The sequence below is a fragment of the Heterocephalus glaber genome, unplaced genomic scaffold (assembly GCF_053883595.1).
Source record: "Heterocephalus glaber isolate CG9 unplaced genomic scaffold, H.glaber_assembly_v1.0 deba00001472, whole genome shotgun sequence".
Taxonomy (NCBI): domain Eukaryota; kingdom Metazoa; phylum Chordata; class Mammalia; order Rodentia; family Bathyergidae; genus Heterocephalus; species Heterocephalus glaber.
The window spans coordinates 49,558,092-49,577,163 of NW_028258315.1; the positions used below are offsets into that span (position 1 = coordinate 49,558,092).

Here is a 19,072-nt window from a genome sequence, read left to right on the forward strand (position 1 = left end):
GTTTCCAGTTGTACACAAGATAGTTATATTATGTTAGATGGAATCATAACCATCCATTTATTTGGAGATTAAATATGGCTTAAAGAATTGTGTTTGGGTGTCAAGTTGACAAAGGGTGGGATATGACAACTACGCTTGATTATGTCAACTTGTTTGTCTTTGAGCCACTCAGGTTTGATGAAACACACTTCTGGGTGTGTCTGAATGGGTCATGGAGCTGTGACCTTGGGCAGTATATGTGGTACCTTGCCCTCTTTGCTTGGGTACTATTCCCTGGCTGTGCCTCTGGACCACTATGAACTAAGCAGCTTTGTTTTACCCTGACTTTCTGCCATGATGTTTGTGCCTTGGAGCCACCCAAGCCTTAATTGAATCCCCTGAAACTGAGAGTTAAATTAAACCTCTCCTCTTTTAAATTGTGAGTTTTTAGATATTGTGTCCCAGCAATGGGAAAGCTACAATGTTGTAGGTTTGTAGGTGAATATAGAAAGAACTAAGAAACTACACATTTCTTTATGGCAAGAGGAGAAATAGACTGAAATTAACTGTGATAAAAAAGGTAAAACAATTTTGGTTATTACTGGGTGCTAAGTGCTCTTCATCATTGCTCCTTTTGTAAGGTAGCTGGTCACTATACATTAGAAATAACAGATGATTTTAACTCAAAGTAACTTAAAAATAAGGAAATTTGTTACTTGCTTATCAATTTTAGCAGTAGGGTGGCTCAAGGGTTGATGAAATCAATGGCTCAACAACACTTTTAAGAATTCACATACTTTTCCTTTTTTAAAATGGCATTATAGGTTAGGTGTGTGACTGTGTTCAGTCTGACTTTTCTTATAAGATGACTTTCCTGCTCTTAATCACTGTCTAAAGACTTGAAAGCATCCATAACAAGAGACTCATTTCTTTTGAACTTTCTTAAGAGTCAAAAAAATAAGAACAAACAAAAACAAACACAAAGCAAAATAAAAGAACCAACCAGCCTCCTTTCCCCCAACAAAATAGAACAAAATCCATTTACATGAAGCCTCCAAAAGGCTGTACTTCATGTCACATTGTCCCAAGTTATTTCATACACTATTGCTTCATACCATCATTGACAGAAGCAGTGGCAGCACCATAATTGGGCTGCACTGATCAGAATCCACCTTGTTTCTGAGATTGTCAATGGGGCTTGCTTCCTGGGCACTAAGATCAGTAGACTCCTGAACACAAATGAAATTTCTTTAAAAGAATGGGAGAATAGATATTTGGGAAGGCAGCTGTGTCTGCTGTAGTAGCTATTATTATTTTTGATTTATAGCTTTTGAAATTGAGGTTCAGTGGTGTAAAGTGATTTGACCAAAATCAACATCCAACTAGTAGTAGAACGAGGTTTCAAATACAGGTATGAGTAATTCTGAAGTCTCAGCTAATGGACTGTGTAATTCCCAATGACATAAATATTACAATGGATATATATTAAAGTGCTATATCTTTTGACCTATGATATTTTTGGATTCATGTTGAATATATAAGGCAAAGATGTTATATTTTGGTGTCAATGTATATATGGTTTTGTTTATTTTCTGCTTGTTACCCATGCCTAATCATTATATGTGTAATCTTTATGTAAACATGAAAACAATTCTGACTTACAGATATCAGTGCATCTTTATATATATGATAAAGGCTGTGCCTAATGTGCATATCAACTTATCGAGGACATTAACAGAATTCTTTTTTTTTGGTACCAGGGATCAAGCTCAGGTCCTTGCGCTTGCGCAGCAGGTGGTGAAACCACTGAGCTAAATCCCCAGCGCCTATTAAGAGAATTCTTAATGTTTTATTTTATATAATTAATTCCAGTTAGCAGCATTTTTACTGGTAAGGAAAGCGTTAAACCTGTGTTTATCAGAATATTTTTTCCTTTCTCATAAGAGAAAAGTAAAAGGAATGTCTTTTACACCTATAAGCAGCCATATATATATTTCCTTTTCATTTATGCCCTCAAATAAATTATAGCTTAAAACATGAAAGGTTGTGAAATTTAATTTAAACTCATTTCCAGATCTTTAGCTAATTGTCTCTGCATTAAGTGACTGAAACAGATTCCAAACATATTTCCTTATTATTAACTTCTGATGCCAAAGCCAGCCAGAAAGATGATACACTTAAATTTAGGTAACTTGAATTTAAGAATACTGAACCCCAAATTTTAGAACTCATCATTTCTAACATTTTAATATTGGGTAAAATACTTTTGCAAATATGGTAACTTAAAAAATTAATCATACTTTGATTCATATCAGGTAGAATGTACTCTACATCTCTTCCTACACTTTTACTGTATGATAAGCATGGTCATTTACCTAGCAACTTGGACACTGTAATTTCTTTTTCTGCCTAATCATTATAACCAATTTCCCAGGAAGCTCTTACATTTTTAATTTTCAGTTCTCAGGGTTTATCTTGCCCTAATTCACATTGTCATTGTTTTAACCCCTCTTGGGCTATTACAAGCCCTCTCCCTCACTTTCCACCAATCCACTATTTCTCTTCTGCAATCCACAGTCCAGGCAGAGTGGTCATTTTAAAAGGCAAATGTAATAATGTAATGGTCTCTCTGTGCTTAATGCCCTTTAATGTTTTCCCATTGCCCTTAGAGTAAACTTCTTTTACATGGGTAATAAATCCCCTGAGATCTGCCTCCCTCATCTCCTCTCTTGCCAGTATATGATCCAATACCCCCAGTGTATAGAGGTTTAACCAATGTGCGTTGATAGATGAATTAGGAAATACATTATTCCCTCCACTGTTTCTTCTACAGTGATAGGAGCCTATATCTCTCTGAACCCTGCCTACTGCAAGACCAAACTAAATTTATATTTAAGCACAGTACTTGGCTTGTCAAATTTGATGCTGGGCAGTTTTAATAATTGTACAAATTATTTTCCCTTGTTCTTTGTAACTAATAAAATGAGTTCTTACAAAAATAAATGAAAAAGTCAAAGAGCCTACCTGTTTACCTATATGTACTAGGGAAAGTTGGGAAAGATATTGAAAGATGCTTGCCTAGGACCACAAAAAGACAGAATATCTTGTTGGAAATTAAGAGTAGATATTTGGGTCATCCAAGAACTACAATTAGATTTCTGTTTGCCCCCACCTTCAGCAAGTTGTTAATCTAGTTTCTCTTGTTATTAATGACAAAATCATACAATCTCAGTGATACTTTTTATTGCATTTGTCCAGGTGCCTTGTGAAGCAATACCTGTATTTGTGTAATCAGAATTCTTTGAGTTACATTAAATTCCATCTTAAAAGATGTAAAAATATTTGACTTCATTTTTCCCTTATGTAAAATGAGGAGTTACAAATACCTCCTTCCTTTGTATTTTGTTACTTTTTTGTGGGGAATACACTGAGAAATCAAGTATTTTTAGAGTCTATTTGACTACCTTAAATACAGTTTTGACTAAAAAGAATTACTATTCACTCACAGGTTTTTGGCCACCAAAGTATATTTGAATTTAACTCAGAATTGAAAAGTACTGTGGAAGCAGTGGACACCATGATAGTTAACCTTGACTTTCAACTTGATTGGCTTGAGAGACTATTAGGAGATTAGTAAAGCACACTTCTGGGAGTTTCTAGGTATGTCATGCGAAGCACCCCACCTTGGGGCTGATATCGGTTCCTGGCTCCATTTTCTTGGACTTTTGTCCTGCTTTCTGCTTCCTGAATTCCATGAGTTGAGCAGATTTCCTCTGCTATGTCCTTGTGCCACAATGTTTCTGCCAGAGCCAGCTGACCATGTACTGAAACCTCTGAAATCATGAGCTAAATTAACCTCTCCTCCTCTAAGATGTGCATGTCAAGGGTTTTTGTCCCAGCAATGGAAAATGTGGTTGATACAGACCCCTGATGACTATGTTATGTTTGACTCTGGTTTCAAGCTTTTACAGAGTAGTGTCTCTTATTTTTTTTTTTTTTTTTTACGAATCCCTAGTGTTTAAGATTGTAAAGGAACAAATTTTTTTAATTTTCAAAAATACAAAGGAAAATCATGGTCATGTCTAAGGTTGATGATGGGTACTACTTGCTGAATGTTAGGAACTAGGAGTGTATGTAATATAAGTTTTATTGCTGGAGCAATGGTGTTACCAGATAAGAATCTTTGAAAAATAAAGTTATATTTGGCATCCAAATATCCTTAGGTTTGCAGGGCTTTGATCTGTTTATTAGCCATGCAAAAGTATATTTCTCGTTCTTATTCTTATCATAGTTGATTCTGCCACTGGAGTTATTTTTCCCCACAATTTGATGTGATATGTTTTATTTTCAAGTACGTATATTACAAAGATAAGCAAACAAAATAAGATTTCCACTTTCCTCTTCCCTCAGCCATGTTTTTGTTTAGTTAGCCAACATCAAGGAGAAGATATTAAAATGATTAATCTATATAATTCATTTGTCTTAAATGACTGGATATTATGGCAGCTGAACTCCAACTTTTATCTCAGATATGAATGCAGCAATATTATGTGGTTATAATTCATTCTGCAATATTTAATCACTATAATCTACAGATAAGTCAGCTACTGAATCTTTTCCTAATTTCATAAGTTCTCTTACCATGACTATGTTCAAAATAGATGTTTGGAGAATCCAACTACATGAATAATAAGTTTAAAGATGTATCATCTTTAGTGACTTCCTCAAAATTTTCCAGTCTACTTTTAGCTGTTGAAGTGAATATAAATAAGGGGCTATTTGTTATGTATCTTAGGATATATTTCACAGCAGATTCTAGGATGGAAAACAGTAGATTTGGGACTAGAATACATGACTTGTGACCTGGTCCTGTTATTTCTTGCTTATGTGACTTCAAACTAAATTATTTAAAATGTTCTTCCCTTTACTTTTCTCACTTGTAGAAAAAAGTATGACAAGACTGTCTCTGTATGGCTTTTATGCAACTAAATTGAGATCTCGATGTGCAACAGATTATAAATAGCCATTGGAAATCCAAAGGTAAGATGATAATTAATTTGGTAAAGACTTATAAAATAAATAAATGAATCTGATGTTGACAAAAATATGGGCATAGAAAGGAAGGGAAAAAAAGAATTGAGATGTAGCATATACATGTACCAATTCCCCACAATGACTATAATCATTGTCCTACAAAATGTACTAATGAAAGTAAAAAAAAAATTTAAAAATATGTGAGGAGTTCACAAAGTTTTTTTGTTTTTTTTTTGATACTGTGGATCAAACTCAGGACCTGGCTCTTGTGAGCCAGGTGCAGCACCACTGAGCTAAATCCCCAGCCCACAAGTGCTTTCGTTTAGCCAGTTTATAAGGAAATTTCAAAACTCACTGTAAAGTTTAAGATTTACAAGAAAAAATATTGAAACAACTTGAATTTCTAAAAATGAGTGGTTGGTTATATATATTTTGTTATCTCATGGAATATTACATGTACAACCATTGAAATCATGCTGTAAATTTGTGTTCACAGAACTGGAAAGTATTCATATTAATTTAAGACTCAGAACAGCATGTTGTTAAATATTTTGCATATCATATTTTTATTAAAATTACAAATTCATGTGTAGATCTGTACCACTTGTCATTTGCATTTTCTAATTTTTCTAAAATAAACAGATAATTTACTTGAAGTCACGCACACAAACCTATGCTGTAAATTTCATTTATATACAGAGGGTTCTATAATCTCTGAAAACTCCTGGCTGTCTTATTCCTTATCACATAGTCCATGACGAAGATATTTTGGTCAGTACTCTTTTACGGTCTAGCCTCTGTTTCCATTGCCCTGAAAACCAATATCCCATTCAGAAGTCATTCCTTCTTGTATGTGGATGTATCTTGCTTCTGAGTAGAAACATTTTCCAGTCTCTTACAATCCATATTCATAAAGATCATCAAATCACAAATCTTTTCACATCAGCACAAAGCTAATCCTGTTTTCCTTAGGTTCTCTGCCTGCCTGACCTTAACCTCAGGCATATATGCTGGCTTCACTTTGTATTTTAGTATTAGTTTATATGCTTCAGCCTGGTATTGGAAACCCTTCATGATATAGCAAGGTCTATTTCATACTCTTCTTCACAGTCCCTTTATCCAGTCACACATAACTACTGAACAGAACACAACACAGAATTTGACATGTTCACAGTTTAAGCCATTGTATTCCACCAGCTGGTAGCATTACTGCCTATTTAAACTCTACTCATGACTTATATCCCAGCTAAATTCCCAGTGTTTCTGATTTTGAAAGGTAGTTTATCCAAATTTGAATCCTATATCTTCTTTTAATTTTCTTGATTTATCCTTTCATGTATTCATATTTGTGAGCATCTACTATGCTCAGGGGCTATTTAATGTCTCCAATAGAGAGTGAAGATCTCTGGTAATTAACAATATTTTGCGTTACATTTCTCTTACTTAAATCTATTGACTTAGGTGAACTTTCCTTACCCACTGTCTCCCCCTGAAACACCACACCTACACTGATTGTTGGCACTTTGCATGTTAGTTATATTTGAGTTTTTCATAGAAGCTGACATGTTTTCTTACAGATAGAAGATATTCAATAATTTCAATAATTTCGTTGGAAGGCGAAAGTGAGAGATGGAATAAATTATTTGGTTCCAGCAACATAATCATATACATTTTATTCTTTAATCGTGTAACTTTTCCCTGTTGATTATTTTTTAAAAATTAAATTTGATCCCTAATTAGCATTATCATCTGCTTTCTAAAATCATGAGAATTAGTTATTTCTCCTTGTTTATCTAGGAAAGTTGAAGACTAGATTGATTTCCTTAAGTAAATTGGAGGTAAAATAAGATTCTTCCATCACAGAATAAGTTATGTCACAAAACTCATATTTTTTCTTCATTTTTTTGTTTGTTTTTTGGCTGGTCTGGGTCTTGAACTCAGAACCTTGTGCATGCTAGGCAAGTGTCTGCTTCTGAGCTATGTATTCAAAGTTTGTTGTTTTGATTTTTTTTTGAGACAAGGCTGCACCAATTTGCCTAGGCTGGCTTCAAACTTGCTAAGGACCTGCCTCAATTTCCTAGGTAGTTGGAATTACAGACATGAACTATCACATCCAGCACATACTTAGTTATTTGGCCTTGAATTCAGATAGTTGCTTTTTAATATATGACTGTTGGCCTATATAATTTAGAAGCTTAACAATATGCTGAATTTGAACACTCTGATGTATTCATTCTATAGGACTAAAAGTTGTATTATTCTTTTAAAGTACCATTCCTAGTGCAACTTCCTGTATTTTCTCATTACTAAATAAATGTTTCACTTAGGAATTTCCCTTGGAAAAGTGGGCTCCTTTTAGTACTAAATATCTCTATCTTTATATTTTATCTCTAATTTTTCTCATTCAAAAAAAGGATGTTAGTTGTTTGAGTGGTGATATATATATATATATATATATATATATTATATATATTAGCAGACATATGTAAGAAATCTAACTTAGGATTTTACACTTAATTTTACTGTTTATAAGTGACTTTAGCATAGTTGCTCTAGCCCAATTCTGCTAAGTCCATTAAAAGAAAACAAACACACACATTCTATTTCAATTTAAGAGAAATATGCATCTATCAAAGGAATTGAATTTGGTGTTTGTGAGAATTGCTACTGAAAAATTCTATCCAAATTGTTTTTGCATATCCTACTGTATTTCAAATACAGCAGTAAAGCTAGTACTTGTCTGAATCCTATGGCAAACAGGATGTGTTGCTGGCCTTTTGCTTCCCAACTGAATCGTAAGTTCCTTGAACATAAGAATCATTTTATATTACTTGTGTAAGTCTCTGTATTGCAGGAAATGAAAATATTTCTTGATTTAGTTTACTTCATTTTATAAAACAAATGCTTCTTTTAGTATGAATGGTTTGTCTCATCAATCTGGATTTGCACATATTGGCCTAAGATATTAGTTTGGAGATACATGTGAAGAGCAGTACATTTTCTTTTTTAGTAATATGAGTTCTGAATATAGAATTTGCTATACTCTTCATTCTCCAAAAGAGTTTACTTATACAGACTTTTCACATTTTTATGAAATTTACACTCCAGATGTTTTACATAATCTTTTAGTACTGCTAGAAGAAATTTGGTTTCCTCTCTGTAATGCTGAATTTAAAAAAACAATTTGGTAAGTGAAACAGGAGTTGACATGTAGATTTTCTTCTTCTGTTGCCTGGTTTTGGCAATTAGAAGTCTGACCCTCTGCAACATAGCTGCTTTGGTTGAGAATCCTACAAAGGCAGCTCAAGAGGACGAATAGCCTGATGTCTTAATATCATGCCCTTGTGAGTTGTCCTCTATACTATTTCATGAAGTTATACACTGGTAAAACTACTGTCATTGCCCTTGCTTTCTGTCTTTGCTTGCACATTTGCTTTTCGACAGGCTTAAATAATGACTAAAACGGTTGAAATGATTTATGCCTGTAGAGTGATGTCTTCATTTGCTCTATTCACATTTCTTTCTTTTCTTTTCTTTTCTTTTCTTTTCTTTTCTTTTCTTTTTTTTTTTTACTAATGGTCTGGTAAAGACCTCATGTAGGTACATTTTATAAGAGAGTATATTCCCTCTAAATGTGGTTCCTAAGTTGAAAGAAATGGGCCATAATCATATAAAGTATCTCTTGGTAGAATTTATAAGAAATAGAATGTCCTTATTCCTGAGGCATAGAATGTAAGTGACTTTTTCCTCTCACTATAAGATTATGCTTTATATTAATGTTGATTAAATGCATCACATCAATGGCTGTTGTGACATAGAAGAAAATGAATGATCCTACTGAAAATCTTTGTTGAAAGGTATAAATCTCTCCAAGTTTCTAGTTAGCTGAAATTTTCTTCTTTCTGTTGAGATAAGAGGAATTGGTTTCCAGTCTGTATGGATTGTTTCACTCCTAGTTCATAAAATTGCAATTAATAATGGTGAGCTAAGATCATTCTGGATTTGATGTACTACCCTATCATCATTGAAAGAGAGTCTTTAAATCTGCTGTTTAACAACTTATAGGGACTTTGCACTGATTAATTCATCTGGTCATAGACTCAAGGCTGACATGGCATCTTCTAGCCCTTCCATTCCATGGGGATCAACATCATCATTTTATGCAAAGTGAACTTACTACTTTATAGGCTTGATTGGAAAGAAATTTCAACCGTCAGCTGGAGGATGTGCCACTGGAATTTAATTTGTTGACCTATGAGAACACAGAAGATCTCATCTTTTCCTGAACTTTCTAAACATAAAATAAGGTTATCAAGGAATCAAAATGATTCTGACATTTGCACTTTAGTAGAAGACCAATACATTTAAAGTAAGTACTCTCCTTCTTGAAATGTTTAGCGCTTCATCAGCAGCATGTCAGGTTCTTAAGAAAATATTATCCCTCATGGAGAAAAGCACTGGAAGTCAGGTCATTACTAAGCTGGCTTTTAGAGTAGATACTATTTTGGGTAACACAGCATCCGTTCGCCTTTATGCTTGTACTAGAACACATATCTTCTGAAGAAGCATCTACCTCTCACTGTGTACAGCCTTGTAGGATTCAAGGTCCCCTGCTTTGCTTAGCCAGGAGGTGGACCCATGGCCAAAGCTATTACCTTTTCTTCCTGACACTTGGAGTCTTGAGGAAGGGGATAAAAGAACATAAAATTATATGCAATTCATACACTCCAGGAGTGGTGACATAAATATATTGTCTTCTTCCAGAGCCACCAGAGCTGGATTTGTTATCTCACATCTTTCAGTAAATTCCCTTTGCATTAACTTAGCCAGAATCAGTGTCTGTAATTTTCCCTTCAAGAGCTAATGAAATTATAATTTAATTTTGCTAAATCTTAAAAGTAATATTTTATCCATTGATAGGTCTTTACCTTCCATTCTTTTTTTTTTTTAACCAGGAATCAAACTCAGGACCTCGAACTTGCGAGGCAGATGGCAGAAACACTGAGCTAAATCCCCAGCCCCTTTACCTTCCATTCTTTAAAAAGAAAATACAGAGAGAGAGATTTTACTACAATACAAATACAATAATATCTTTCATAGGCATTTCCAGTGTAAAGAGTTTAATGGAATCTAAAATGCTGACCAGGTACTGGGAAAAGGCACCAGGCTTGTTCCAGTGTGAACTCTCTCTCTACACTCTTGGAGCACTGATTTTTCTCTTGGGTCAATATGTTTGGGTCACCTTTGTTGTCTCTCCATTTTTTGGAGCACGACACATTTTTTTCCTGTCCCAATTCATTTAAACTTGCCTTCTAAAATGGAAATTTTATTTCATTTCCATTACTTCCCCTATAAATAGACACTTCCTTATCCTTTAAGTCTAACAAAAATCTCAAGAAGACTTTCCTTGTCTACGTTACTCAACATGCATCAACTGATCTCATATATCCTGTTTTTCAAGTCATAATTTTCATGGAGAATTTACTGAGCCATTTCATACCTAATTTGCTCTACCCATATTTTCTGGTTCTAATCAGTTTCTTTCTCATTCTTCTCTACCAAGTGTGGCCATCATACAGGATCTTAAGATGAGAGTCAGCCTGGGACTCCTTTGTTTTGTTGCCGCACACCAAGGCACCAGTCAGCTCTGTGAGCTCTAATTCCAAATTGTCTCTCTTCAACTTCATAGTTACTTCTAGCCCTGTTATCATCTTTTGCTCTATCAGCGTCAATCATCTGTATTGTTTCTACTTCTCTTTACCTTATCCTACCATTCCTTATCTTCCCCTGCTTAGACTATCCAGAGGCTGCTAATTCCAATTAGGAAAAAAATATCCAAATAATCTTGCATTATTTCCAAATTAAGCACTTTTCTTTCCCTTCTTTTCTCCTTCCCTTATACTTTTTTGCAACTTTCCTTCCCCTCCAGTCATTCTGAGCCATAAGGTATTAGCAGGCACCCTTCTCCCTATTGGAGTGTTCTTTAGACGTTTGGCACAGCTCCCTTAGAGTCAAAATCCTTAATTGCTGAGTCTAAGAGATAGTCCCCACACCCATATCTATCACATCTTGTCTCAAAGCTTCAAATCAATTTGCTTTGTGAAATTGTTTTCTTAATTCCTGCTGAGTTTGAACATATCCTCAAAAATCCTGTGTTGAAATGGGGTGACAAAACAGGGGCCTCACCAGATGTGGCCCTTCTTCCCTGCCTCCAAAACTATAAGGTAAGGGCTAGGGATGTAGCTCAGGGGCACAGTGCCTGCCTGGCAATTGTGAAGTCCTGAGTTCAATCCCTAGTACCAACAAAATTTAAAAATTTAAAAATAAACCAAACTACAAGGTATACATAATCATTTCTTTATAAATTACCTAATCTTTTGCATTGTGTTATAGCATCACAAATAAGGCAACATCCTTGTCTTATTTATACAACTTCTAAAGGAAGGTTTTACTATCTAATTTCTCCTATTAGCTATGCTTAAAAACAAAACAACTATTTGGCTGTTACCTTTTCCTCACCCTTATTTTGATTATTGTGTGACACATTTTCATAAGTCAATGAAAAGTAAAGAAATCAGAGAGAATGATTCCATTTCTTGCGTTTATATAGTAAAAGGAATCTCAAGATATGTTATTCATGGAAATTACCAATTTAAAATAGGCATTAGTGTGGCTTAATTTTTAAGCTAGACCCCCCAAAAATAGCCCTCTTAGAAATGTGAATTATCTGTGTGACAGAATTAGCATGGATTAATATTTAGGCATTATAATAGAGCACTTAGATATATGAGTTCCTTGAGAGCAGGAACTGTGATATTTTCAATTTTTGGCATCTTTGTTTCTTCGCCTAGCACGTTGTCTGTGAGTTCAGGAGGAGCCTCATCAAATGGTTACTAAATTGAATTAAATGAATATTTTGGAAGCATTTTAATGTTCATGATCTGAAATTAATTTCTGAGCAAGTGAATAAATTGCCTTTATTTAGAATTAAAGGGAAGTCCAATGAATTTATGAATGCCAATAAGTGGAAGACTCACTTCCTCTACCTCATCTGCAAACAAACATGGAGGTCAGGAATAAGATAGGATTATATAAAAAAGAGAAATTTGGGTACATGTATTTTTGGACCTCCAGGGTATTTTTCAGTGTTTTGGATTATTAGTCTCTAATGTTTAATAATTTTGATTAAATAATAGCCAGTATAGTCAAGATGCCAAATTATTGCTTTAGACACTTGTCATTTGAAATGATTTTCTTCCCCTGCTTGTTACAGCCCGAAAGAGATTACCCCATTAAAATAGTAACAGATAGGTAATCTTTTGAAAGAAAAGTCTTATTTTGATACTTTTAATTTCACATTGTGTTGTTGTTGTTTTTGTTTTGTTTTGTTTTGGGTACCAGGGATCAAACTCGGGATCCTGTGCTTGTGAGACCGGCACCGGAACCACTGAGCTAAATTCCTGGCCCTTAATTTCACGTTTTTAGGTTAAATGATTATTATCTTCATTTTGCTTATACATATAATTATGTAGATGTATGTACATATATATATAAATAGATGGATAAAGGGATGTATATCTGTGCTGGCAATGATGTTTATGAAGGACCAGGTTTCAGATAACTATGTGAGATTATGTTTAGAGATACAAAGTCCTGGAACATGACTTACAGATTGGCAACCTATGGACTGAAACAGAACAATGAACCCTCATTTCCTTTGTCTTGTATTGTATTGTATTGTTTTGTTATTATTTGTATTATTATTACTTTAGCAATCAAGAGATTTCACATAGAAATCCACACTTCCAGTTTTCCCTGAAAAGTCAGGAGACTGTTTAAGAAATTGTATACAGTTCAAACACTGGTGATGCTGTGATTTTAAACTGCAAATGGTAACAATTTAAGAGCTTCTATTCCTTCATCTTGATGTTTCTCCTCTGTGTCAAATGTTGTAAGGTACAAGAACTGAAATGTTTTCCCAGAATGCTACCTGGCTTAATGGACTATTACATCCCATCCTATTCCACTTGTAATCCCCCTCCCAAATTTCTGTGTTATATCAACTTTTTCGCCATATAGTTTTTCACATTGCAGCCTATTTTCTTGAGTTCTATCCAAGTCCTATGTTTCTCATATTGGGGCTGAGGAAAGTATTGGCATCTTAGCCATCATTCTCCTTCTTCCCTCTCCTCTGCCTGCCTTGCCCTGTTCTGTACACCAGTTAACAGATGTAGATGCACAAGTCACATTTCAATACTGTATGAGTCCCTGCTCTCAGACCTGCAGTGACAACATAGAACCACTGTCTAACTTCTTAATATAGAGTTGGAACTCAGTCTTTCCCCCATCATTTTGTGTTTATTCACACACAAATAAGTACCCAACAAGCTTATTTCCCTAGCACCAAAATAGGCATCATCCAGACTTTCTGATGGCTTTGTTCCCAGGATTACCCCCACTTCTCCACTTGCAAAAATAGATGGTTCCAACCTTTTTGGACTACCTTGGTCCATAGTAGCACGATGCAGTTCATCTTTCCTTGTATTGTTTCAAAATCATATCTCATTTGTCTGATTATCTTAAAATACAGTTTGTAAGGTCCCTGGATGTCTTATTTCAGAATCAGCTGTCTTACTTGTTAGTACCTATTTCCATGGCTCCACCTATATCCTTCTGAATTCCTCCCATTAGAATCCAGTAATCTCAACAATCTAAGCTTGAAGAAGTCTAGAAGTTCAAGGTAACATGACTTATTGCCGGATGGTTTGAGAGAGAGAGAAATAGGATCCAATTCATTTTAAAATTAGTGCATTTTCAGATCTGCTGGTTGTGTTTTTCAAACACTGTTTGCCATAATTGTTGGTGATAGCTTCTAAAACAAAATTTATCCTAATTATTAATCATAGCTCTGGGTGTGGCTTTCACCAGTTCTAGATATCACCCTGGAGGCTGTTTGGCCCATGATCCTTGTGACAGCAAATAGAAGGCAAATAAGAATTTTTTGTCTTTTAGGCAAAAGCAAGATGATTAACCAATAAGTTCCTTGAATGTAAATGTGATTCTTTTTGTATATTCTTCTCCACCATGTTCATTCCTTATCTGTAGTGAAACCACAATTAATAAACACTGAATTGGATTGCATAAATTGCATGAATATTTAAAGATATGACATTAGAAATACTATCAGCACTCAAAATGGTGGTGATGGTAATAACTCTCAGCGGGCTACTTGCTCACCCAGACTTCACAGGCTGTGCTTGGTGCTTTGTGTACTCTTGTAAGTAGATCCTGCAGCCCTAATTAGGCTTTGCTCTGATTTCTTCCACTTTAACAATGGGGAGTGTTCAGCTGGAGGCCCAGAGGGAGGCAAGGAAGGCAATGCCATGAGAAGATGCAACTACTATTTTTGAACTTTTAAAAAAACAACTTTTCTGAATAACTTAAAGCATCTGTTCCAATTTTTTTGAGCAAGGTAGCAGGGATGAGGAGGATGAACCTAATTTTTTTTTTTTTTTTTTTTGGTACCAGGGATGGAACTCCGGTCCTTGCGCTTGCACAGCAGGTGGCGAAACCACTGAGCTAAATCCCTGGCCCAGAACCTAAAATTTTGATTGATAACTCTTAGGGGATGTAACCATAATAAAGTGATTTAATGAAAAGAGCAGAATTTAAAACTGGGAGACTTGAATTTGAGATTCAGTTTGCCATTTACCAGTTCTGCAAGTTTGGCAAGATCAAACACCTCTTCTAACATCAGTCCCCCAACTGCCGAAATGGAGACAGTTCTACTACACACCAGGTTGTTGTGGGATCAAATAAAGCAATGGATAAAAATATTGTGAAACTATACCGTGGTGTTGCTAGTACAGCTTGTTCAAGGTGTAAGTCAAGGTCTCACACACATACAACTTTCTATTTTTATTCATAATTTAAAGAGGGAAACACAGATTTAATGGACTCTCATTCCCATAATCAAACAAAGCAAATAGTCTATTTCTTGGGCAAGAAAACTTGGGCCTAGGGAGGTGAAGTAACATGTTACAGTCTCAAAGCTAGTGAGTAGCTGAGCTGAGATTTAAAACCAGGCCCAATTTCAAATCCACCACTCTTTCCATTATACCGTTTTGTCTTTTTTTAAAAAATAAGCCAACCCATATACTTTTTCTTAACAGGAAAAGACATTTATGTTTGAAAACTAACTCATTCTGATAATTCCCAATTAAGATGTTGTCATCTAGCATCTGGCTTAATTTCCTTTTATGAAATACTGTAAACATAATTTGAGTATAGCTTAAATGAAGAGACCAAATGGGATAAAAACAGGTCAGCTAGGAAATCAGATTTTATAGATTACAAGAATTCAGTGCCTAAATTGTGCTTAATGGATATAATTTTTTAAAAAGAAAATTCTTCAGGAAACAATTGGTGAAAAATCAATTTCATCATTATTTCTGAGATATCTATAGTATGGATCCATTCAAGAAAATAAATAACATATACTTCAACATAAGTAATAGTGAAGACTACCTTTCTTTATGAATTTGGGAATCACAAGAAGAACATGGGACATATTTGATCCAAATTAATTTTTTCTCTATTTTTTTTTTTTTGGTACCAGGGATCAAACTCAGGACCTTGAGCTTGCAAGGCAAGAACTGGAACCACTGAGCTAAATCCTCTGTCCCTCTTCCTAATTTCTTTTAAAGGACTCTATTTAAAAGGTCTTTTGCTACAAAGAAGTTAGAGAATTTTATAGCCCTGTGGCTTCTGAAAGAAGTCATTCTGAGAATATTTCTGTACCTCTTTTACCATGAAATAAAGTCTTTCTGGTCTGTTGGACTGGGTTGCTGGGTACTTGAGAAGAAGAAAATTTTTTTTCTTAAGTGATTAATTTTTAAAAGTAAGGATAGAGGTAGGGTGTGATTAAGGATAAGAATGAACATGATGATGTGATGAAGTTGGAGATGCTGATTTTATGCTGTAGGGAAGCAATTTTTTTGTTTGTTTGTTTGTTTAGTATAGATCATAGCTAACAAGTAACCATCTTTCTCTGAGGAACACTGTAAGGAGTTGGTTAAATTTATATACTATAGAGTTATATAATCTGGGATTCAAACCGAGCTCTGACACTTCCTAATTTTGAAATTTTATTCAAGTTACTTGAACTCTTTTAGGCTTCATTTTCTCATTGGCAAATTAAGGACAGTAACAGCATCATGGTGTTGTCATGATGATTCAGCAAAACCATAAATACGTTCCAATAAACATTGTAGATTTTGGTGTTGTTATTCATGTTTGAGAATTATATAACTTTCTTGACATGTATTAGATTCTCTTATAAACTTATACAACAATTCTGTAAGGATTTCTACTACATAAAACCTGTCCTTTTACAATTTAATAGATTAAGAAAGTGGTGGAAAAGACGCTGCATTCCTTTTAAATAAAATATCAAATCCAGTGCAAGAGACATTTAAAGGTGTTCCTATAACCAAAAGATAATAAAAACCAAGCCTTCTAGTAAATATTCACGAGTTTAGAAATATTTTCAAAAGTGCACATTGTAGGAGAACATATTGATTTGTGTGTATATTTCAAGCAACTGTTTTATGCATGCTGTGCTGGTGGCCGACAGCCTTTTACCTAGGGGAAGATGGCTTCTCTAATTGCAGTGAATAGTGATTCTATTTATAGGTATTATTTCCTATAACATGCATTCCTTTCTGTGATTATTATTTAAAAACTCCTCAAATTGCTTAGTCTTCTTGGCTATAAGAAAGAAAAATCTACACAACTGGAACACCCTGAAAGAGAACATACATCTGAGATGGAAATGCGTAATAAATCTTACCAACAAAGTAGTAACCTACTTCTTGCAACACAGAATCTGCAAGAGGGATTTCAAAAAAGATCCTCAGACCAGTACTTAGGCCACATGTGTATAAAAAAGAAAATCAGAAGTATTAATATCATTTGAACACCTCATGCAAAATTCCTCCTTCTCTCTATACTACCTCTTGCTTTTCAATTAAAAAATGCAATTTTTACACCAGTAGAAAATCCAGAGCAAAAAGACTTACCTTCCTTCAACCAAGAAACTTTATTTTTATCATTTTCAAAATGCTCGACTGTTCTTACTTTTATCTTTTCCAGCTCAGTTCCTGACATCTAAATGGAAACAGAATTTGGGGTATAAAAAATCATTAAGAACCCAAATTTATAACATTTAGGTTTTATATTTAGAGACTACTGCTATGTTATGGGTAAATTTTATCTCTAAAGCATTTTGGTTTATTGTCTTGTGTTAAGTTTTACACTTTATCCATTTGTGTTATTTTTCAACATTGACACTGAGGAGTAAATTTTGTATAATATAGTACTCCATTGTTCAGCAACAAGGACTGCTATAAAATCAAACAGTTTCTGAACATGAAAGAATAACAGGTTAATAATAGCCATGGATTTGTAGTAAAAAGCAAGTAAACATCCAGATGCTGTTTTAGTGTTTTTCATACCCGATAGGAAAGCAAGCTACAAAGTAATATACATACAGACAAATATCAGTAATACACAAAAGGACCTCTTCAGAAATTTATTGGGTGAAGAACCTTGGGACCTAAGCCAGCCCACCTGAGCTCCCGGAAGGTGTGGAGAAGACAGGCACCTTCAGTGCAGTGCACTTGACTTTGCAGGCCTGCTCACAATGAACATGCCACTAGCATCAGCACCTGACATGCTTACCTGTGTGTTCCAGAGCAAAAACGCCCAAGGTGTGGGTCTGGTGAGCACCGTGCTGCAGCCTCCCTTGTCTCTCAGTGTCCAGCATTCCTCTACCCTGACAGAAGTGAGCAAGGAAGCAAACACACTCCCTCCCTGGGTGGTGCTAGATTTGTCTTGCTGCCAGAAGCATCCAACTTGTGGCTGAGAGGTGGTTTTTTTTTTCCTAAGGTAATATAAAGCCTGCGGTTCAAAACAGTTAAAACCTTCTTCAGGCTACCACTTACTTCAAATGACATGCTACGAAATTAGGTAAAAATGATGAACTTGGTTTAAATGGACAAAGTTTCTTCCATCCCCTTGCTTGCACATCCTCCATTCATTACTCAGGTTTAATATTTTAAAAAAATTGAAAAGTATATAGATATTATTAATGGAGATCTTTAAAGCTACACCTTCTGGAAGTTCAACCTGAAGCTCATATTTTGGAAAGCATTTTTTTTCCTAACATAAGCAACGAGAAAACATTTCAGTTTCTTTTGATCATTTGAGGATATTCCAAAAGGGATTTGGAATAATATTCCAAAGAGGATTTATCAGTAGATACTTAGGGAAGGATAGTACTGTTTTTCATGGAAGATTAAAAATAAAAAGAATACCAATTGGCTAAGCATGATAGTTTCCCATTCCTGAAAGTTGTCATTTTTATTACAAAAAATGATTTATTTTTGTCCCCAGGTGGCTTGCCTCTTTCAGTGTCTTTGCCCAGACAGTGATGTTATCTGATTGCCTTGTATCCATTTTCTCTCCTTTCTTGACTTCATTTCTTCTTATACTTAGCTCCCAGTATCATCATCTTTAAAACCTACCTCGATCCCCAATTTTTATAGAAAAACAACTGTCACTTCTTCCCATTATCATTAAGTTCCAGATTCCTTAGACAGCTAGGAAAACCATGAATGATTAGGTTTCCAGACATAATTTTCCACATAAAGTTCCACAAAGTTAAGATTTCAGGGAGGTTCCTACACTTTCACTGTAACCTAATTGCATGGCTGTTGTTCTAATATTAACATACTTAGAAATGTTTCCTCAAAATTCCATCTCACCCCTACCTTCAAGGCCATTGGATCTCTCTCATCTGGAAGTGACCTTTCCTTTCCCTCATCTCAGCTGGGACTGTTGATGTGATTGTGATCAGTCTCAGTTTTAGTATTTCAGTCAGTCTGTCCTAGTCTCCTCATGAGACTATATCCATAAGGGCTCAGCTTCTAGCTCAGTGTTTTGTGCAGGTTGCTTAGTGTGTGACCTGATTGCTACTAATTAATAATTGCTAGATAAA

The 19,072-nt window shown here is 34.9% G+C and overlaps 1 protein-coding gene across 1 annotated transcript in view; it reads right to left on the reverse strand.

Moving 5' to 3' along the window:
- Mdfic2 (MyoD family inhibitor domain containing 2) overlaps positions 1-17,868 on the reverse strand; it is a 134,697-nt gene extending 116,829 nt beyond the window's left edge. Inside the window, exons 1-2 of the mRNA XM_004854270.2 lie at positions 17,755-17,868; positions 17,094-17,181 (exon numbers count right to left, since the gene is read on the reverse strand). Of these exons, the coding sequence (XP_004854327.2) occupies positions 17,094-17,181 (88 nt within the window). The 5' untranslated portion in view covers positions 17,755-17,868. The remainder of the gene's footprint in view (positions 1-17,093; positions 17,182-17,754) is intronic.
- Between the last annotated feature and the right edge of the window lie 1,204 nt (positions 17,869-19,072).